Below are 23,531 nucleotides of genomic sequence, written 5' to 3' on the forward strand. Positions count from 1 at the left end.
CAGACCCAAGTCTGAATCTCAGCTCAGCTGCTTACCAGTTGTATGACCTTAGTCAAATCCCATCCTTTCTCCAGGCTCCAGCTTCATCATCTGGAAAATGAGGGGATTGGACTAGACCATCTCTGAGCCCCCATCCAGCTCTAAATATAGGATCTTCTATTTAACTTGTGGAAGGTAATACAATAAAAAAGATCAAACAATACTAAACAAATAAATAAATGGCTAAATAAATAAATAAATGAATAAATGGATGTAGGGTCTTGGGTGATATTCCCAGATGATTCCTTGCTTCTCCACGGAGGTCATCACCAGCTTTCCCTGACCCACATCAAATGGTAGCCTCTCTGCAAATATCAATAGCGTGTCCCTCTGTTCCCCTTTTATCACTTGGCGAAGTGATGGGCAGGTGTGGCAAGGAGGCAATTGGTCTGAAACAGATTTGGTGGGTTCCATGTTCTCAAACTCAAGACCAGTGCCTGAATTCTGGGAGCCACAGAAGGTCCCAGCTGGCCGGAGGTCTCTCCTGACCCCATCCGGTTGTTTTCATGTTAATAGTGTGTCTCCAATAGTCATATTAGACAAAATGGACAAATAGGCATAATTTGACTGTGTATAATTTTGATTTATCTATGAACACAGAATATCCTTCCACTAGACTAGAAGCAACTTTTCATCTCTATATCCCCAAAAGTGTCCTGCACATAATAGGTGCCTGGTATGTAGGTGGTGGTGCATGGAAAGCACTTGGCTACGAGTCAGGAAGATCTAAGTTCAAATCCAGTCTCTGACCCTCACAAACTGTAGGACCCTGGGCAAGGCATTCAACCTCTGTCTACTTCTGTTTCCTCAGCTATAAAACTGAGACCATTACAGCACCTACCTCTCAGGGTTGCTGGAAGGATCAAATGAGACAATTACAAAGTGCCTGGTAGGTAGTAGGGGCTATATAAATGCTATTATTATTATTAGGTGATAGGTGAGCTTTTGCCTTAGCCTGGTAGTGCCTCCTCGCCTTGGCACTACTTTTCTGGATCCCCAACTCCAAAAGATGAGATTTTCTCTGGTCCAGGCCCCCCACAACCTTCCACAGGCCTCCCTTCCTCCTCTCTCCCTCCCTGCTCTTTCCCTGTTCTCTAATGCCTCTTTAGGTATTAGCTTTTCCAATTAGAATGTAATTTCCTTGAGGGCAGGAATTGACTTATTTGGTTTTGTATTTGATTTTTTAGATCTTAGCACTGTATCTAGAACACAGCTGAGTACTTAATAAATGCATTATTATCTATCTAGTAGCCACTTCCTTCCTAAATGCTAGTGGATCAATTAGTTGAACTGAATTGGAGGAAGGTCTTTTAAACTGACTCATTTGATAGGCTGGAGAGGTTAGAAGGTTTCCTTTTTGAGTTGGGCAACACTCACTATTTTGGTAGGTGTTGTGAAAAACAACTAAACTCATCCCACGGGACAACCTTGTTTTATGAAACCCCAATTTACCCACATCCCATGAGAACTTGCCTTCAAAAAAGTCTCAGACTGACCCTTGCCAGAACTGAACAAGAGATCATCTTGTACCCATTGACCACTCTGGATGTAGTCAAATCTTAAGTATGCTTATGTCTTCTAAGTTTGCCTTATTGTATCTAGGCTGCTCCCAGATATTCTAGGGTCTTTCCCTAGCCTCCAAGTAACCAGTCAGTTGTTTATCTTTATAAATAAAACCCACAAGTTCTTTAGTTTGATTGGAATTCCCAGTCATGGTGTCTTTTCCCTTGTTTCCAGAGTCTTAGAGCATGGCTCTGTATGGTGTATTGTGTGTGAGTGTATGACTTGGTGGCTCTGTGTTTTTCCAGATTGACACAAGGAAGTGTTTTGGGCTTTCTTAGTGGTGTTACACCTCTAGTATCACAAATAATCAAAATTTTACAGAGTGATCTTTAAATGTTTAAATCTACCTCTCAATTGGCAAGCATTTATAAAGCACTTACTATGTGCTAGGTCCAATGTTCAATGCTACTGATACAAAAGCAAAAAAAAAAAAAAAAAAAAAGCAGTCCCTGCCCTCAAGAAGCTTATGTTCTATAGGGAGAAACAAAGAGAAATACAAGCAAATATGAAATCAGTAAATAGAAGATTATGTAGAGACATGAGCAGGTACTATCAGCTTATGGGTGAGTGGATGAGGGAATCAGGAAAAGCATCATGTAGGAGAGGAACCTTGAGCTGAGCTTCAAAGTACAGAAAAACTGAATCCCTGGGACTTTTGTATCAAACACAAAAAAAGGCCCGACAGAAAAAAAACAAATTCTCACTGTATAAATAACACACCTGAGAAAACTACAACAATGACAAATGTTTTACCTGGATTCTTAACGCCAATTCCTGGACACCTTTAGTTCTGGCTGTTTCCACATAGTTTATCAGATCCATCATTTCTTCAGTGGTGTCAGGAACTTTCAATGCATGATCTTTAATGTTTTCAAATTCACAGCAAATACTGTAAAGGACACTGAGTTTCAATATTTTTCTGACACAATTTTGTACTAACTTTGTCCAACAACTATGAATTAATAGGTCTGTGATAGTTTAGAAGATAATCAATTGATTTCTAATGTAAGAGCACTGGTCTGTAACCCAGAATTTCTTTGAAATAAGGAAAGGCCAAGTTATGACTCTTCTGGGTTATTCATCCACAAAATATGAGTTGTTTTTCTAGAACAATCAGGGGTTCACACTGATCTATTTGGGTTTTCTTGTACAGTGCCCTTGGTGGCCAATGGCATGCCTTTGGCAAAATGGTTGGTCTGGACTAGGCAAGATTCTACCCTCTTTCACACCCTCATCATCACCCAGAGAGGAGATGAGTCATAGATCATTAATAATTGCACTGAAACCAAAAGTACTCAGAAAGAGATACTCAAAAATCTAAGGTGTATTTGTGTATTTATATATATACAGATATATGACATATATATGTTAGTTGGCTGGTTATTGTCCTTCATACTCAAGAGGACCAAAATGACACCACTGATGTCTTTTGATTTATGCATGAATTGGACTGAAGTGAAGCAGAGTTGCATAAAGTCATCAGCCTTCCCCTCTCTTCCATAGTCATCTAAGTCCAATGGCAAGACAAAAGTCAAGAGAACTGGCCATGGCTTGGGATGCAGTGGATGACCTTAGCATTTTCCATGTCCAACCAAGCTCCAAGGGCTGCACAGCACCTGTTTCTGCTACCTTCATGCTGTTGGAACAAATTGTTATTGCTTGCCCCTACAGGGTGAGGGAGAGTCTTCAAATGCCAGGGGTAGACATCCCGATAACTTACTGATGGCTTTGAGGCCTAACAGTTAGCCTTAACCTGGTTTAGCCAGTCTGCGAAGACAGTTTACCAATATATGGCTACTGAACATGCTACAGCTTCTTGGAGCCAAGGGTGAAAGTTGGGTGATAGATGGACACCAAAGGTAGATGAGCAGTGCTGAAAAGGATTCAGCAAGCCTTCCCACCAGAAGTTCTGAACTTCTCTGAACACCCCATATAACTGCATGCTTCCATATATAAGAATAAATAGCAGCGCGCGCGCGCACACACACACACACACACACACACACACACACACCTCCCTATGTTCTAAGAATAAAAAGGTTTCTGAATTATTTATTTATTTAATTATGTGGTGAGCTCAGGCTGCATTTCATTTATGTTATAACAGGCATCTATGGATTGTACAAACTAAGGGAAGGTGCTATTAATGTGGACAGTAAAAAAAGGGCAAAGAATCTTCCCTGGACCTTTGCTGATTGTCATGGTGAGATCTGAATCCCTGGGATAAGGGACATGTCACAGCTAGATAATTAGAGAGGTCTCCAAAGGCTCCCTTTAATCTATACCATCTGATAATACATGTATAACCCAGTGGAATTGCTTGTCAGCTCAAGGAGGAGGGAGGGAGAGAAAATGAATCACGTAACCATGGAAAAATATTTTTAAAAGATAGAAAAAATATATCATCCATATTATCTGAAAAGACGGGGTAATGGCCCTTAGCTACTGTTAGGTGGAATGGTGAAAGTGGCTAAGTCCCTTTGGGGTATTTTTTTACCTCAATCTACATCCCTCTCTTCTCTTCAAAACTCTCTACATTTAGAAACACAACAGTTTTCCAAGAAAGGAGATGGTGCAGGATTAATGTGAAATGTACTAACTAGGTGCTTTTTGGTTTATCTTGAGTCAATTCTTCTCAGTAAGAACTTGTCAATTTGCTTAAAGGACAAGGAATTTCCAAAATATCCTAGGCTCTCCTCACTCTGTTAGGACAGACATTCATTCCAACACACAGGGACCAACTTGCGGGTTTTGTTTTGTTTTGTTTTGATGAGGGGAGCGCAGACCTGAGATTTCATTACTACAGAAAACCCCTAACAAGGAAATTCCCTATACTGATATGGGTCAGTACCCTCTCTGCAAACTTAAGAGTCACAGAAAGTTGCCTGGAGAATGGAGAAGTGAAGCAGTGTGTCAGAGAAAGAACATGAACTCAGGTTTTCATGATCCTGAGACTAGTTCTTCAGAAACACCATTGGTGTTCAGTTTATCCCGATGCTACTATTGCCTCTATGCCCAACCCCATTGTGAGTCTCTCCAAGGCAAGGCCTTCCTCTGCCCTTGACAATCAATCAAAGGTCAAGGGAATTCACAGCAAGTGCACTAACCTGGTTCCTAAAGAAATTATGAATGCAGATGACCCAGATTTGCAAAGAACCTGACAAAGAAGCTGCTAAAGAGATAATGGAAAAGACAAAGCTAGCCCTAGAGAAAGCTGGGTCTCAGAAGGTTTCTGCAGTCCTGCCAGTTCAAGCTGCTGCTGAAAAACTAGTCCTAGCTATAACCAGTACACACCATCTCAACAAGAAGTGGCTTTCAACTCTGTCTTATTCAGATGTCAGAAATACAACGTGATCCAATAGGGCCTCTGATGATCAAAAATTAACCAGAAGGGGGGCAGCTGGGTAGCTCAGTGGATTGAGAGCCAGGCCTAGAGATGGGAGGTCCTAGGTTCAAATCTGGCCTCAGACACTTCCCGGCTGTGTGATCCTGGGCAAGTCACTTGACCCCCATTGCCTACCCTTACCACTCTTCTGCCTTGGAGCCAATACACAGTATTGACTCCAAGAAGGAAGGTAAGGGTTTAAAAAAAAAATTAACCAGAAATGCATATCATTTGTATATCCTCTTCCTTTGTATGTCTCTGTGCATTGCCCATATAATTAATACTTAATGTTGACACTAACTAGGATTATCAAAGGTTGGCTCTGTTCATAGAATTCGATATACGGGGGTTTGGAAAACCATTCTACTCACCTCAAATTTTCATTTCTGTGCTTTGTAGCTATGTCATTCAACAGCAAATTTGCAAAGCTCTTTACTTTATTCGCCAATCCCTCCTTCAAATCATCACAGTCCAAACGTACCATTGGAAAGTGAGCCAACTGTGGCAGCAACATGATTTCTTTGGAAAGATTTACAAAGTCTTCTATCAGCTTAAAAATTAGACAAAAGAAAGGAAGTATGGCAAATGGATGAATAATTCATAATTTATCACTATATTAAAGATATAGTACATAAGTGAAATTCTCATTCAAATAATTGGAAATTATAAGCTAATTTTTCTAAAGCTATCAGAAAATTTTCCTTCAATGGGCACACTAATGCATTACTGATGGGGCTGTGAATTGGACCAATCATTCTGGAAAGTAATTTGAAATGAAATAAAATATGATTAAAATGAACACATACTATTATATAAAATTCAAATAAATAGAGAAAAACAGCAAAAAAAAAAAAAAAGAATACATTCTTTGACCAAAAATGTCACTACTACACACATACCCCTGAAGACTTGAATAATAAAGACAAAAGCACTATAGAAAACAAAACATTTATAGCAGTACTCTTTGTTATAACAAAGAACTAGCAACAATGTAAATGCCAACAACAGGAAAATGGCTAAATGAGCTGTAGTACATGAATGGAATATAACTGTGTTATAATGAAACAATGAATGTAACAAAGAAAAACATAGGAAGATACATGGACTGATGAAAATAAAGTACATAAAAACAGGGGGGAAATATGGCTACATAAAAAAGAGAGGACAGCAATGTAAATGGAAAGAATGATAAGAATTAAACAATTAAATCAAATTAAACAATCAAATGCCACAAAGTTCTAATGACCAAGGACCAAGTCTAACACTTTCATTTTACAGATAAGGAAACTGAGGCCCAGGAGGCCTATATGACTTACCCAAGGTTACCTTTCTATTAAGTGGAAGCGTCAGCATTTGAACACAAGTCCCCTAACACCAAATTCAATATGCTTTCCATTGCACTATGTTTCCTCCCCCCAAATGACAACATGAAGAAATTATAGGTATTCCTTCCACATCAAGGGGGTTAAGGGTGCAGCACCCTCAAGATCTGGAAAATCACATAAAACTTTTTGGCCATCCCTTCATACTAGAGAGCCAAAATTTTTTCTTGTTTTTTTTTTATGGAGTGTTTATAGTACCTTACTGCAAAATTTGGATTAAGTATTTGGTCATAGGCTGTATGTAGATCAATGTTAAGATTCTCTACATTTCTAGCCTTTGTGTGTCATCTGCTGGCTTTCAAATTCTTTTCACAAACTTTAATTTCTTATTTATTTTAACTTTAAAAAAGAAATTGAATATATTTATAGTACTAAAAGATAAAATATTGATATTATGCAATACTATTCATTTATTTTATGCATTTCTGAATATCAAGATATTTTCTATGTTGTCTGTGGGTTTCCATAAAACTCTCAAAAGTTATGATGTGGAAAGGGTACTTGTATTTCTCTGGGGTCCCTTCATTTCTCATTTGATTGACTATTTTGAGATTTCTCTCACATTTCCACCAAGTCTCAGGAAGTTCATTATTGGGGAAATCAAAGATCTCATCAGACTTAAGACTCTACCTTATCACCACCCAAAGTCTCTGTGATTGGAGGGTGGAGTCATCAACTCCCAAAACCTCTATTTAAGGTAGGAATGCAGCTCAGAACATCAATCATCTAGCTGCCCTACTTTGGGACTTCTTGAACTTTCTTACTATCCCCCCCAGCCCCAACCCCCAATATATTCCAGACCTCTTCCTTCCCTTTTTAGGTTCCTTTTGTGTGCTAACTTCCCACACTAAATTATCTCCTTGAGGGCAAGTCTGGTTTTTTAAAATAATATTTGATTTTGTTCATCAATTACATGAAAAAAAGTTTTATTTTTTTTAAGTTTGAGTCAAATTCTATCCTCTCCCTCCCCCTTCCCTGAGACAGCAAGTAATCTAGTATAGATTTTATATGTGTAATAGTGTAAAACATTTTCCCATATTAGTCATTTTGTGAAAGAAAACTTGGAACAAAAGAAAAAATAAAGTGAAATGTCTCAGTTTGCATTCAGATTCCTTCAGTTCTTTTTCTGGAAGTGGATGGCATTTTTCCTCAAGAGCCCTTGAAGACTGTCTTGGATCAATGTATTGCTCAGAATAGATAAGTCATTTATAAATGATTCTCATATAATATTGCTGTTACTGTGTATAATGATCTCCTGGTTTTGCTCATTTTATTTTGCATCAGTCCCTGTCTTTCCAGGTTTTTCTGAAATCTTTTCATCATTTCTTATAGCATATATCTTATAGTATAATCTGAGAAGTGTGAGGTAGTAGCTCAGTTATTTTATTTTGCATTTCTCTAGTCAAGAGTGACTTAGATCATTGTTTTATGTGACCATATAGTCTTGATTTCTTCATTTGCAAAATGCCTGTCCTTTGAATATTTATTAATGTGGAGAATGATCTTTATTCTTATAAATTTGACTCAGTTCTCTATATATTTGAGAAATAAGGCCTTTCTCAGAGATACTTGCTGTAAAAATTTTTCCCAGCCTCCTTTCCTTTAATCTTGATTGCATTGTTTTTGTTTGTGCAAAACCTTTTCAGTTTAATATAATCAGTTATCCATTTTATATTCTATAATGATTTCTATCTCTTGTTTTATCACAAATTCTTCCCTTATCCATAGATTTGTCAGGTGGACAATTTTATGCTCCTCTAATTTGCTAATGGTAGCACCCTTTATGTCTAAATCATGAATGCATTTTGACTGTATCTTGGTACTCTGTGTGAGATGTTTGTCTTAATACTGTAATGTTTTTTGTTTTGCAATCCATAGATAGGGATGAGAGCATAGTTGTAGTTTAGTTTTAGTGTAAGTGTAGAATTCCTTGAGAATTTAGGGACCTGGAAATGTGGCAAGGTATGAATTTCCAAAAGACAAATGAGCAGATTGTAATGCAGGATTGATGCAAGGTCTCTTGAATTTGCAAAATCACCTGAGGCAATCCTGGCAGTTAGGGGAATGGAATGTTGACCCAGCAAGTCCCAGGTCTCAAGGAAAAGACCTTTGGAGCTGGGGACTATAAATATCCCTGGAGTACCAACCTGGGAGTTCTGATTTCCTTGACCTCTCCCTGACATTCTGCTATCCCCTGAATTTTCCCCTTTTGGGCCCTGGGAGGAGGGACTTGGTGGGAGGTGGAAAGTGGGAAAATTAGTTTTTTAGCTTAGGCAGGACACCCCTAAACCAAACCATTACCCTCACTTATCAAGCTGGTTGCCCACTCTACATCAGGGCAGTAGAATTTATCCCTGGCTGAGGGGCTGGTTTCCTCAGCCCAATATTACCTTCGGAGACCCTCTGCCAGCACTGACCGCTCACCCATAGCAAAAGCCTTCCCAGACCTGAACCCTCTTCCCTCAGCTTACCCTTTTTTAAAATTATATGAACACAATTACAAAACACTTTTCACACAATTAAAGACAGATCTAAAGAACTGGAAAAATATTAATTGCTCATGGTTTTGCTGAACCAAAATAATAAAATGATAATCATATGTCAATTAATCTGTGTCATACCAATTGAATGGCCCTAAAATTATTTATAGAGCCAGAAGAAACAATAGCAAAATTCATCTGGAAGAACAAAAGATCAAGAATATCAAGGGAATAAATTTTAAAAAATGAAAAAGGAGGTGGCCTAGTAGTATCAGATCTCAAAACATATTACAAAGCTTAATCATTAAAACAATCTGATATTGGCTAAAGAAAGAGAGTGGTAGATCAGTGGAATAGATTGGCTATACAATACATAGCAACAAATGATCAGTTATTTAGTGTTAGATACCAAAAGATCTAAGCTTTTGGGATAGGAAAAAAAACTATTTGACAAAAACTACAGGGGAAAGTGTAAAAAGGTATGGCAGTAACTGGGTGTTGTAATAAAGAAATATAGGGGCTATGGAGGCTTATAACAGAGGGATCTGGAGGCCCCTGTGGGTCTTCTGGGCAGGGAGACTATAACTCCAGTATATGTTGACTTGGGACAGCCAGGGGTGTGTGGGCCTGAGCTGAGATGTTCAGTCAGTCTCCCTGCTGTCTGTAGGCTCCCTTAAGGTGAGGAGTGAGGAGCCCCTCCCTCCTGGTGAGAAACTGGAATCCAAAAGGAAGTGAACTGAGCAAGATGGATGCCTGGTCTAGCCCCTTCAGGAAACAAGGGATAGCTATCTTCCCCCTTTACAGCCCCTGGCCCTAGTTGATGGTATAAATGAATCACTGAAGCTCTCTGAATCAGGCCAAGGGGTTTATTAAACACAAGGGTAAACTTGGTTTGTCTTGGTGGATAGACACCCAAGTATTTTATAATATCTATGGTTAATTTAAATGGATTTCCTTTTTCTATCTCTTGTTGCTAGATTTTGCTCATTATATAAAGAAATGCTGATGATTTGTGTGGGTTTATTTTTGTATCCTGCAACTTTGCTAAAATTATTAATTGTTTCAACTAGTTTTTTCATTGAATCTTTAGGGTTCTCTAAGTATACCAACATATCATCTGCAAGGGTATAGTTTTGTTTTTTCATTGCTTATTTTAATTCTTTCAAGTCTTTTTTCTTCTCTTATTGCTATAGCTACCATTTCTAGTATAATACTGAATAACAGTGGTGATACTAGACATCCTTGCTTCATCCCTGATCTTCTTGAGAAGGCATCTTGTTTATGTCAATTATAGGTAATGCTTGCTGATGGTTTTAAATAGGTACTATCATTTTAAGGAAAGCTCTACTAATTCCTATGCTCTGTAGTATGTGGTTTTTTTTTTTAAACAGGAATGCATGTTGTATTTTGTTAAAGGAATTTGTTGCCTCTGTGGAGATAATCATATGATGTCTTTTAGTTTTATTATTGATGTAGTCAAAAATGCTAATGGTTTTCTTAATATTGAATCAGTTCTGCATTCCTGGTATAAATCTCTGGTCATAATGTATGACCTTTTGTGATATAGTACTGTAATCTCCTTACTAGTGTTTTATTTAAAATTTTTGTATCAATATTCATTAGCAAAATTGGTCTATAGTTTTCTTTCTCTAAGAAGTTTTGCTCTTCCTGGTTTATGTATCAGTACCATATTTCTGTTGTAAAAAAAGTTTGGTAGGATGTTTTTTTCAGCTTTTTCCCCCAAATACTTTATATATCATTGGTATTAATTGTTTTTTAAATGTTTGGTAGAATTCACTTGTGAATCTATCTGGCCCTGGAGAATTTTTCCTTAGGTTGTTCATTAATGGCTTGTTCAATTTCTTTTTCTGAGAAGAGATTGCATAAGTATTCTATTTCCCATTTTGGTAATCTAGGCAATTTATATTTTTGTAAATACCCATCTCTCTTAGTTTGTCATATTTATTGGCATATAACAGAGTAAAAGAGTTTCTAATAATCACTACAATTTCCTCTTCATTGGTGATGCATTTACCTTTTTCATTTCTGATACTGGTAATATGGTTTTCTTCTTTCCCTTTTTTAATCAAATAAATAAATGGTTTATCTATGTTATTTTTTGTCATAAAACCAGCTTTTAGTTTTATTTATTAATTCAACAGTTTTCTTACTTTCAGTTTTATTAGTTTCACCTTTGATTTTCAGTATTTCCAATTGGATGTTTAATTGGGGGTTTTTAATTTGTTCTTTTTCTAGTTTGTATTTTTTTAGTTGCATGCCCAATTCTGTCTTTATTTTTTGAGATTTGAATACTCAAAGAGTAGCAAAATGCCTGGAACAAAGTAGCCACTTACTAGGTGTTTATTGATTGATTGGGTTTAATCTTTTCTGAAGACTGAGGGAAATTAACCTTAGATCAATCAATATCCTAATCTTATTGTTGCTCCTCCTTCTTTTTCAAAGAGGACTAATGACATTACAAGGTGATAGCTTGACTTATGCAAGAATTGGTTTGAAGAAAGGCAGAGTTACACAAGTCTTCAGCCTCCCTCTCTCTTCCAGAGTCATCAAAGTCTTCTGGTAAGAAAAAGTCAAGACAATTGGTGATGGCTTGGGATACAATAGATGATCTGGACATCTTTGATGTCTGTCCAAGCTCTAAGTGATCCACAGTGTCTGCACTTAAACTATCTTCATAAATTGGTCTTGTCTGCCCATTCCACCACCTGAGGAAGTCTTTACATGTTTGAGGTAGACACTCTACCTTGATTTAGACTTCCTGTTGAGATAGTTTTACCAGAGATGCTCCTAGGTATGTTACGTCTACTTGGAGCCACCTGGAGAACTAGACAACAGGTAGATACCAAAGGTGGTGTGTAAATAGAATTAGCTCAAGCCCATTAATAGTCAAAATTCTATTCAACCTAGGCGTGCTAATGATGTCACCCTAACCTCCCTTAGTGGGGAGGGGAGACGAGTTACCCACACGTGACAATAAGTAACAAATCAAGAATAAGGGACTGCCCTTTGGGCAGTCCAAATCAATGTAGAAACTGCCATTTGTCCATTTGAATTAGAGGTGGGCCACAGGAAGTGATGAAAGACACGATCTCTTTAAGTAAGTTAGTGAACTTCCTGTGGGGGCAGTTGCCATCTCGAACTGGAAGAAGAAGCATCTCCTGAGACCACAGACAGCTTACACTCAATATTGTCACGTGGGTAAGTTAGGCTGACTTCCTTGGCCTAGCTGGGCCTATTCTAAACTCTGCCTATCTGGCTGTTGGGCCCTGTGGCTTACAGCTTCATTATTAAGCTTTATAACCTTCTTCTCTCTCCGTCCAGGCCTTTGGCCTGGACTAGCCTCTCCTTTTCTCTTTACTCCTACTTTTTACCTACCAGACTGTAAATAAACTCTTCAACCCGATGCTGACTTGGGTCTGATTTAATTACGGAATCAACCTAAATTGTTGATTCCTGGCGGCCACATATTTAATATATATCTATAAATACCTAAATTTTCCTTTTTACGGTGGATGGGTAGACCTAAAAAGAGCTGGCAGGCTATCATGCCATAGATGCTAGCCCTACCTGAACACCCCATATGCTCCCTCCAAGTCTTGTGCTGGGTTGGGGAAAGGCATTGTTCTTATCTAGACTAAGGGCACTTTTTATTAAATTTCAGATTATCTGCCTTAATCCATTACCTAATGAAAGGTTCTTTTGCCTTTTGTCTAAACCTATTCTATCTTTCCCCCAGGGGCCTTTCTCAGGTGTATATGTAGAAAGGGCTCTAGAGAAAAACATTATTTCTTATAAGATTTTTAATATGCTTCTCTTTTCTCCTGAAAGAAATCCTCAAAACTCCCCAAAATGTCATAGACAGAAGCCAGAGCTTCCAGGTCAAAGAAAAAAATATGTACTGTAAGCAGTCAGATAGTTAAAATATCAAGAATCCATAACTGGAATAATATAAGATCTGCTTGCAATTAAAGAGAGAATATCTCAGCCTATAACATTCCCAAAGGCAAAAGATAAAAAGGCTTAAAACCAAGAATAATTTAGCTTCTAATGCTAAATATAATCTTAAAAGGAGGAAGGAAAATAAGGATACTTAACAGAATAGAGGATTTTTCAAGTATTACTGGTGTAAAACAACTAAAAAAATTTTTGAAATGCAAACATAGAAGTCAATAAAAGCTTAGGAAGGTAAACATATTTGAACTTTTAGAAGAGGCTAACTGATACTTTAAATGCTTAAAATCAATCACATGGAGGGAGGAGGGAAGAGAATTGTCCTTTCAGAATCCTACTATCTTCAGGGATTAAAGGTTGAATTCAAGGAGAAAGAGGAAAGTGGTTTTAATGGGCTTTGATGATTCTCCATCAAGGGAAGACAAAAGGAATATAGTAACAACCAATAAGAAAGGTGGAAGGGAAGAATTTACTATTTCTTATAATTGGGAAGAGGAGAGTGGTAACAACCCAGTTTTATGAATCCCTCAAGCACCCCTAGATCAACATATATAGGATTAGTAGGTTTGTCTGAGATTGAACAATAAAACCCTCAAATACCTAAACACCCTAGACAGATTTAGCAGATATAATCAAATCTTAAATACCCTTTTTGTCTTCTTAGTTTCTCTTATTTTATGTAGGAGGCTGCCTGGTATTCTGGCCTCTAGCCATATCCTCTTTTCCTACCCACTACAAAAGCCAATCAGTTGTCCTTCCTTCCATATACTCTCTAAAATACATCTATGACCCCCAAATTCTTTAGCTGGAGCAAAATTCCCATTATTCATGTCTTTCCTGCAGACAGTGTGCCCAGAGTCCCAGAGCTTGGCCCTATATGTATGTGTCTGTGTGTGAGACTCTGCATGATAGCTATGAGCACTGTCTCCCTTGTCCTGATTAAAGATGTGTTGTTTTGAAACTGCTTTGGTGGTTCTGTGTTTTTTCAGGTTGACAGCAGGCATCAATTCAATCTCACTCTTAACTGAACCAAGAAAAGGATTTAATATGCATTCCACTCACAAGAGGTTAATGTTATCATACATTAGTTCATCAGGGAAGCAAACTGAGATAAGAAAAACTGAAAGAAAGATGTGAGAGTTGGGAAAAGAATAGTCATAAACTGAAGGGGAAAAAAAAACTCTTCAATTTTAGCAGATGGATCATAAAATGGAAACCAAGAAGAAAAAAAGCAGAAGAACCAGTATTTGAAGACTGGGTAAGAGAAAGTGAAAGGGAACAGAATGAAAAGTGATCATTGTTTTCACAGTTCTTTTTCACCATGTTCTTCTTTGTAGAAGGAAAGGCAAAAAAAGAGGAAAAACTAGACGGGGACGTGGTGGAGGGAAATACAGAACTAATCATTATAACAGTAAACACAAATAAGCTACATTAGAAAGCAGAATCCAATTCTGGAAGATGGTGGCTTAGACAGAGCAAATCTTAAAACCTCCGTACCCTTTCCACACTGAGATAGAAAACAAAGCACTTGGAGAAGAAAGAGGACCAAACTTAACAACAGGACAGAGAAGGGGGATCCTACTGCTGGATAGCTCAAGAGGTACACCAAGAAAAAGGCTTGAATTCTTGAACCTTTGAATCTGAGGGTATAGAAGGGAATCCCAGGACCCCTCCTCCACAGGATGTGCAGAGTCTCCAGCAGCCTCTGAAATTTCCGGGCAGGCAGGCACACCAGCTGGGAGAGATGACCTTGCTGGCACCTTACTCAGGGAGTTGAACACAGGCACTGGGGAGGTGGCTAGAGGAAAAAGCCAGAGAAACACTGCAAAAACACTTGGAAGATGGCAGCTTAGATGGAGCCAAACTTCAGGCCTACGGTCTTTACCACACTGAGATAGAGAACAAAGGGCTTCGAGAGGAAAGAAAACCAGGTCTAACAGGACAGAGCAGGAGACCCTACTGCTGCACAGATCAGCGAAAACACTCCATCTTGGCCCCCCACTTTTTTTTCCCCTTCTCTCTGAGGTTTTAGTCTCAGGGCACATTAAACAATACAGACTAATCCTGGCTTGGATTAAGACAAGACAAGAAGACTTCAGAGAGCAGGGAAACTAAAACACCACTCCCCTATAGACTGCAGAGAACCTAACTACAAACCTCCATTGCCATCTGGGGAAGATCTTTCATCAAAGCTCATTAAATCCATCTGATTAAAGTAGCAGAACAGAGAAAGAAAAAATATGAGTAAACAACAGAAAAAGAGAAAGAAATTACAATTGACAGCTTCTTTTCAGGAAGTGAACAGAGAGCAAATGAAATAGAAGAGGAGGAAGCTACAGAGAATTGGACACAGGCTTTAGAAGATCTCAAAATTCAATTAACTCCAGAACTTCAGGAACTCAGAAAGCAATCAAGAGAGGCTGAAGACAATTTGAAAAAGGAAATACATTAAATAAAACAAGAAAATAAAGTCCTAAAAGCTAAAATTGACCAGCTCAAAAACGAAGCAAAGAAGACAAAAGATGATCTACAAAGAAAATCAAACCAGAAGAGGAAGAATGACCAAAAAGCCAGGGATGAAATTCAGTCTTTAAAAAAATAGAACTCAACAACTAGAAGCAAATGACTTCTTAAGGCAGCAAGAATATATAAAACAAAATTTTAAAAATGAAAACTTTGAGGAGAATATTGTTGTAAGGAAGTTTTACTAAATTATTATTTAGGAGACTTAGCAGGCAGGGCTGAAGGATTCTAAATGGAACGGGGAAGCAGGAAGTTGTGTTTCTCTCTCTGAGATGGACTCCATGGTGGTTGGGGACAAGTTGTAACTGACTCCTGGGAGACCTCAAAGGAAGTGAAGTTTGTACCCTGATTTCCTGATATCTGGAAGGAGGATTTTGCCTGTGGGGTGTTAGATAGAGATTATAAAATCTAACCTGAGTTGCTAGTCAGCTCAGGTTGGTTTAGCTCCCTAACTTACCCAATTGAAGGAGTACTGGCTGAAGACCTGGGAAAGCTGTACCATCGCTGGAGTGTGTCAGGACTCTGCTGTGAGGATACCCACTTCAGTTCTGCTCTTCTTTGGGCCCTGTCTTGCTTTGGTTCTCAGTTCAGTGTAGATAAGTCCCACCCCTGACCCTGTGGTTTGCCCATAGTCTGGTAGAATAGAAACCCCTTCTCCCTTCTTTAGACTATAGTTTCCTTAAATTAAACTTGTTTATAAGCCTTCTTGCCCCTTACTTGCTGGTTTCACAGACTCCCTATCTAGGTGGATCAGTGTAACAGTTAAGGCCTACCTGTCACGTCTGCCAACTGTCGTTTCCAAACAGCTAAACCCAGTTTCCCTAACTAATTTGGTCCCAGACTATTGCCCATTCCTGTCTCCTACTCACCCTTCTGAACCCAGATAAATATTTAATTAAACTCCCAGGTTTTTTCCCATAAGAGTTTGGCAGTCCCAGATGGTAGGTTAAAAAGAGGACAGGAAGTTCACTCTTGGACGCACAGAGCCAGACTGGAAGCCAGAGGATTCTAAACATTCCATGGGGGTGGATGGTCATTGGCTGTGGGCTGAAAGTTCCCAGCCAGTGGTGAGCTACTCAGAACTGCTTACCTCCCACCCCAGTTCATTGATAAAATCTCTGAGTGAAGCCAATTTACTATTGAGGCTGGAATAATCCCAGAGAAAGGGTTTTTCTTCATTTTTTTTCCTCTGGAGTTGTTTTTCTCCTGGTTTTTTTTTCCCTCTGGGTGTTTTTATTGTTCTTGTTTTGTTGTATTGGTATTGTTTTTGTGTGATTACTGTTCTGTGTGTTAGTTAATTATTTGTATAGTAGTGGAGTGCAATACCACTGGTATATTACCAAATGTGATAACAATGGAAGATATAGTGAACAAGTGTGTAATGATGTTGTTGAATTTGTTGTGGGGTACTCTTTCTTTTGCATTGAAAGGTATCTCCAATTACATATAAATGGGGCTTGATTTTGAGAAAAGAAGATGGTGTGGGAGATAACATTACTAGACATGGTGGAACACATACCATTGCTTTTGTTGTGTGACTATATTATGTATAGGATGTGGTGGTTGTTACAATGTATAGTATACACCAGTGGTTCCCAAACTTTTTTGGCCTACTGCCCCCTTTCCAAAAAAAAATATTACTTAGCGCCCCTGGAAATTAATTTTTTTTATTTTAATAGCAATTAATAGGAAAGAGAAATGCACCTGTGGCCATCACCGCTCCCCTGGATTGCTGCAGCACGAACCAGGGGACGGTGGCACCCACTTTGGGAATCACTAGTATACACGCCAAAGTGTTATAACCCAGTGGTTTACTAAAGAATCTGAATTGAAAATCATAATATATTTATTGCAGATTCAGGTAAACAATATTGAACTATATATGAAAAAAGAAGAGTTTCTGGACAATGGGTATGGTCAAGATCCTGGTAATGATAAATATGGTAATGATGGTAATACTGGCAAAGGTGTTAAATCTGAACTAAGGCAGAATTAGAACAAAAGGCATTAAGGGGGACAAACCAATTAACCTTTTTTCCCCTACATGACCTTCTGGTAGTGAAAGATGATGGGATTTTTCATGTGAGACTACATATTAGATTTAGGACTGAGGATGTGGAGAACTTGAAAAGGAAAATCCCAAACTTCCATGACGATGCTGGCAAATTTGTTAAAATCTTTCTAGCATTTGTTAAGGCACATGACCCAGATTTTGAGGACTCTTGGTATGTTTTAGGGGAGATATTGTCCAATCATGATAGAAACAATTTTGTAAAAGAGATGAGAAATACTGAAGGGATGGCACCATGGCTGGTAGCCTGGGAGGAGCTGGATTTAAATTCAGTCCCAATTTACAGAATGCTTAAACAGGCAAGGAAATCATTAATTAAGGTAATGGAGAAATATGGAGAAATATTCGAGACTCCCTAATGCGTGGTCAAAATTTGAAAAAGTGAGGCAGACTAATCAGGAGACACTAACTACATTCTTAGATCATATAATCGAAGCTGCAGAAATTTACTTAGGCTTTAATGTCCTGGAAGATACCACTATTGAGCATATTTAACACATATTTGTAAGAAATGCTGTTCCCCAGGTGAGGAAGTTTTTCAATGACAACTATCCAGACTGGGAACTTTTGAGCCTGGATGAACTGAAACAAAAGGCCACTTATGTTTTTGCTCAAGAGAAGGACAAAGGGAATGATTAAAAGGATGCCTAGGTGGATTAGTGTGACAGTTAACATCTAACTATCACTTCTGTCAACTGTCATTTCCAAACAGCTAAACCCAGTTTCCCTAACTTATTTGGTCCCAGACTATTGTCCATTCCTGTCTCCTACTCATCCTTCTGAACCCAGATAAATATTTAATTAAACTCCCAGGTTTTTCCCCATAAGAATATGAAATGCCTCATTAATACAATCAAAGATCTGGAGAACAGATTTTGAAGAGACAATCAAAAGTAAAAGAACTATTGAATTAATAAATAAGACTAAAAACTGGTATTTTGAAAAAACAGATAAAAATAGATAAAGTACTGGTAAATCTAATAAAATAAAGGAAAGAAGAAAACCAAATTAACAATATCAAAGATGAAAAGAAAGACCTTACCTCTAATGAGAGGAAATTAAGGCAATCATTAAAAACTATTTTGCCCAATTATATGGCAATAAATATAGCAATCTAGGTGATATGGATGAGTATTTAGAAAAATATAAATTGCCTAGATTATCAGCAGAAGAAATAGAATATTTAAATAATCCAATATCAGAAAAAGAAATTGAAAAAGCCATCAAAGAACTCCCTAAGAAAAAAATCACCAGGGCCCAATGGATTCACAAGTGAATTCTATCAAATATTCAAAGAACCACTAATCCCAATACTATACAAATCATTTGACATAATAAGCAAAGAAGGAGTCCTACAAAAATCCTTTTATGACACTAATATGGTAATGATTCCACAGCCAGGCAAACCAAAAACAGAGAAAGAAAACTACAGACCAATCTCCCTAATGAACATAGATACAAAAATCTTAAATAGAATACTAGCAAAAAGACTCCAGCAAGTGAACATGAGGGTTATCCATCATGATTAGGTGGGATTTATACCAGGAATGCAAGGATGGTTCAACATTAGGAAAACCATCCACATATGTGACCATATCAATAATCTAACAAACAAAAATCACATGATTATCTCAATAGATGCTGAAAAAGCCTTTAACAAAATACAACACCCAATCCTATTGAAAACACTAGAAAATATAGGAATAGAAGGACCTTTCCTAAAAATAATAAACAGTATGTATCTAAAACCATCAACAAGCATCATCTGCAATGGGGATAAATTAGAAGCCTTCCCAATAAGATCAGGCGTGAAACAAGGATGCCCATTATCACCTCTATTATTTAACATTGTACTAGAAACACTAGCAGTAGCAATTAGAGAAGAAAAAGAAATTGAAGGTATTAAAATAGGTAATGAGGAGACTAAGCTATCACTCTTTGCAGATGATATGATGGTCTACTTAAAAAATCCTAGAGAATCAACTAAAAAGCTAGTAGAAATAATCAACAACTTTAGCAAAGTTGCAGGATACAAAATAAAGGCACATAATCATTAGCATTTCTATATATTTCCAACACATCACAGCAGCAAGAGTTAGAAAGAGAAACACCATTTAAAATCACCCTAGGATGAAGGGTGATACACTTAGGAAGCTATCTACCACTTAGAAAGCTATCTACCAAAACAAACACAGGAATTATACGAACACAACTACAAAACACTTTCCAAACAATTAAAACTAGATCTAAACAATTGGAAAAACATTGAGTGCTCATGGGTAGGACGAGCTACCATAATAAGAATGACCATTCTACCCAAATTAATTTACTTATTTAGTGCCATACCTATCAAACTACCAAGAAACTTTTTTACTGAATTAGAAAAAACTATAACAAAGTTCATTTGGAAGAACAAAAGATCAAGAATATCAAGGGAAATAATGAAAAAAAACCGTGAAGGAAGGTGGTCTAGCAGTACCAGATATTAAACTATACTATAAAGCAGCGGTTATCAAAACAATATGGTACTGGCTAAGAGACAGAAGGGAGGATCAGTGGAACAGACTTGGGGTAAGTGACAAGACAGTCTATGATAAACCCAAAGAGCCCAACTTTGGGGACAAAAATCCACTATCTGACAAAAACTGCTGGGAAAATTGGAAAACAATATGGGAGAGATTAGGTTAAGATCAACATCTCATACTCTACACCAGGGGTCGGCAACCTTTTTGGCCATGAGAGCCATAAACAACACATTTTTTAAAATGTAATTTCGTGAGAGCCGTACAGTGCTCACAGTGCATGCTCCCATAACAGCGCCTGAAAAAAAATGGACTTTATGGCTCCTGCAGAAAGAGCCATATCTGGCCCTCAAAAGAGCCAGATATGGTTCGAGAGCCATACATTGCTGACCCCTGCCCTACACCAAGATAAATTCAGAATGGTTGAATGACTTGAATATAAAAAAGGAAACTATAAGAAAATTAGGCGAACACAGAATAGTATACTTGCCAGATCTCTGGAAAAGGAAAGATTTTAAAACTAAGAGTTAGAAAAAAATTACAAAATGTAAAATAAATAATTTCGATTACATTAAATTAAAAAGGTTTTGTAGAAACAAAAACAATGTAGTCAAAATCAGAAGGGAAACAACAAACTGGGAAAAAATCTTTATAATAAAAAACTCTGACAAAGGTCTAATTACTCAAATGTACAAGGAGCTAAATCAAGTGTACAAAAAAAAAATCAAGCCATTCCCCAATCAATAAATGGGCAAGGGACACGAATAGGCAATTTTTAGATAAAGAAATCAAAACTATCAATAAGTACATGAGAACGTGTTTTAAATATCTAATAATTAGAGAAATGCAAATCAAAACAACTCTGAAGTATCACCTCATACGGCAGATTGGCTAAATGATAGCAGGGGACAGTAATAAATGTTGGAGGGGATGTGGCAAAATTGGGACATTAATGCATTGCTGGTGGAGTTGTGAATTGATCCAACCATTCTGGATAGCAATTTGGAACTATGCCCAAAGAGTGCTAAAAGATTGCCTGCCCTTTGATCCAGCCATACCATTGCTGGGTTTGTACCCCAAAGAGGTCATAGGGAAAAAGATATGTACAAAAATATTTATAGCTCACCTTTTTGTGGTGTCCTTTGATTGGGGAAGTGCTGAACAAATTGTGGTATCTAATGGTGATGGAATACTATTGTGCTCAATGGAATAATAAACTGGAGGAATTCCACGTGAACTGGAATGACCTCTAGGAACTGATGCAGAGTGAAAGGAGCACAATCAGGAGAGCACTGTACACAGAAACTGATATACTGTGGTAAAATCGAATGTAATGGACTTCTGTACTAGTAGCAATGCAATGACCCAGGACAATTCTGAGGGACTTATGGAAAAGAACACTACCCACATTCAGAGGAAGAATTACAGGAGTGGAAACACAGAAGAAAAACAACTGCTTGAACACATGGGTTGATGCGGACATGATTTGAGATCGTAGACTCTAAACGACCACCCTAGTACAATTATCAATAATATGGAAATGGGTCTTGATTGATGACACGTGAAGAAACCAGTGGAAATGCGTGTCAGCTATGGGGGTGGGGGACTTTGGTGATGGAGAGAGTAAGAACATGAATCATGTAACTATGGAAAAAACTTTTTTCTAAAAAATAAAACAAAAAAAAAAGAAAGCAGAATCAAAAAATGAGCTGTTTTCAAGAGACACATTTAAGCCATAAACATTCACAGGAAATTCAAATTAAGTGTTAAAACAGGACTTAAGTTTCAGGGGAACTGGAGAAGGGAGAGGAGCAAAAGTAGAAGTCATTCATTATTTTTAGAATCTCCAGATTGACTCTTTCCATGTAGTGTTAAAACAAAGAATACAAAAGTCAGACAATAACTAGGTTGATTATGAATTGGTCTTGCCTCTTTCCCAGGTAGTAATTTCTTTTGCAGAAGAAATGAAGTTGAATTTGACAATCAAACCTCAGGAACCAGACTCCTTCCCAATCATCCTAGACTCTGGTTATGGCATCTTTCCCAAGTTTCTGTGTGAATTTAATATAACATGACTGCTACTCCCCCATTTTTTCTAAAATCTATTTGAGTCCCCTTTTCTAAGTTTTGGTGGAAATCCCAGTGGTGTGGTGCACTTCTATGTGGCTTCCCAGATTAAAATCCCAATCCTTGGGCTCTGTGTGTTTCCCAAGACTATACTTTCCTTGCTCTAATAAAAGACCCATTATTATTACTACTTTGGTAGTTCTGCATTTTTCAGGTTGACATATTTGGAGATCCCAATGAACTTTAAAGTCTGCTGCTTAATGAATTGATCCCCAGATGTGTGGCCTGCAGGAACCTGCATTCCAATCTGGATTCAATCAGCAGGTTGGCTTGAATAAGTGAGGTCTCCAATTCTGAACTTACTTGTTTGGCTGGAGCTCTGGGCTTTTAAAGCAAGGGTTCTTTAAAGATCCTATTACAAAGCTGCCAGCTTGGGCACCATGTGGAGCCACTGTGACAGGCCCTTTTCACCTTAGGGAGTAAAGAAAGCTGCTTGGTGGAGCTATGATCTGATCCAATCCTTCCACAGAGCAATTTGGAATTATACTCTAAAACTGTGCATACCCTTTGATTCAACAATACCACTACTAGGTCTATATCCCAAAGAGATCCAGAAAAAGAAGAAAGGCTCTAGGTACACAAAAATATTTCTCTTAGTTCTTTTTATGGTAGTAAAGAATTGGAAATTGAAGGGAAGTCTATCAATTGAGAATGGCTGAACAAGTTGTAGTATGTGATTACAATGGAATACTATTATGCAATAAGAAATGATGAGCAGGATACTTTCAGAAAAAATCTGGGAAGACTTAGATGAGCTGATACAAAGTAAAGTGAGCAGAACCAGGAGAATACTGTTCATACTAACCAGCAGTGTTTTTTGATGAACCACTGTGAATGATCTAGTTATTCTCAGTAATAAAGTGATTTAAGACAATCCTAGAGACTCACAATAAACAATGTCATCTGCTTTCAAAAAAAGAATTGAGGACTGAATGAGGACCAAAACATATTCTATTTCACTTTCTTATTTTTTTTGTTTGAGTTTTCTTCCATAAAATAACAAATATGAAAATTAATGTTTTCACTATAATTTTGACCTTTGCCAAAATCAGAGAAATAAGACCTATATATAGTGACCTAAATTTAGTTGAAAACTGAGAAGAGAAAATAAAGATTATCCTTGAGGTAAAAGACTTTGTTTTTAGCAGCTAAGTGGGACAGTGGATAGAGTGCTAGACCTAAAGTCATAAAGGCCTGAGTTCACATCCAGTCTTGGACATGAATAAGTTGTATGATTTTAGACAAATCACTTCTTCTCACCTCATTTTTCTACTACAAAAAGGTCATAATAGCACCTACCTCCTAAGTCGTAGTAAAGATCAAATGAAATACTATCTGTAAATTACATTTTAAACTGCAAAGAACAATATAAAAGCTAATGATTTTGGTGGGGAGAGAAGAGTTAAAACCCAGTACCCAGCATAGTCAATGCCTATATATATATATATATACACATATATATATATG

At 37.6% G+C, this 23,531-nt stretch overlaps 1 protein-coding gene across 1 annotated transcript in view; it reads right to left on the reverse strand.

The window, feature by feature from the left end:
* DNAH12 (dynein axonemal heavy chain 12) overlaps positions 1-23,531 on the reverse strand; it is a 197,713-nt gene that overhangs the window by 156,743 nt on the left and 17,439 nt on the right. The window contains exons 11-12 of the mRNA XM_044658364.1: positions 5,359-5,537; positions 2,356-2,491 (exon numbers count right to left, since the gene is read on the reverse strand). Of these exons, the coding sequence (XP_044514299.1) occupies positions 2,356-2,491; positions 5,359-5,537 (315 nt within the window). The remainder of the gene's footprint in view (positions 1-2,355; positions 2,492-5,358; positions 5,538-23,531) is intronic.

This window comes from Gracilinanus agilis, chromosome 1, assembly GCF_016433145.1.
Source record: "Gracilinanus agilis isolate LMUSP501 chromosome 1, AgileGrace, whole genome shotgun sequence".
Taxonomy (NCBI): domain Eukaryota; kingdom Metazoa; phylum Chordata; class Mammalia; order Didelphimorphia; family Didelphidae; genus Gracilinanus; species Gracilinanus agilis.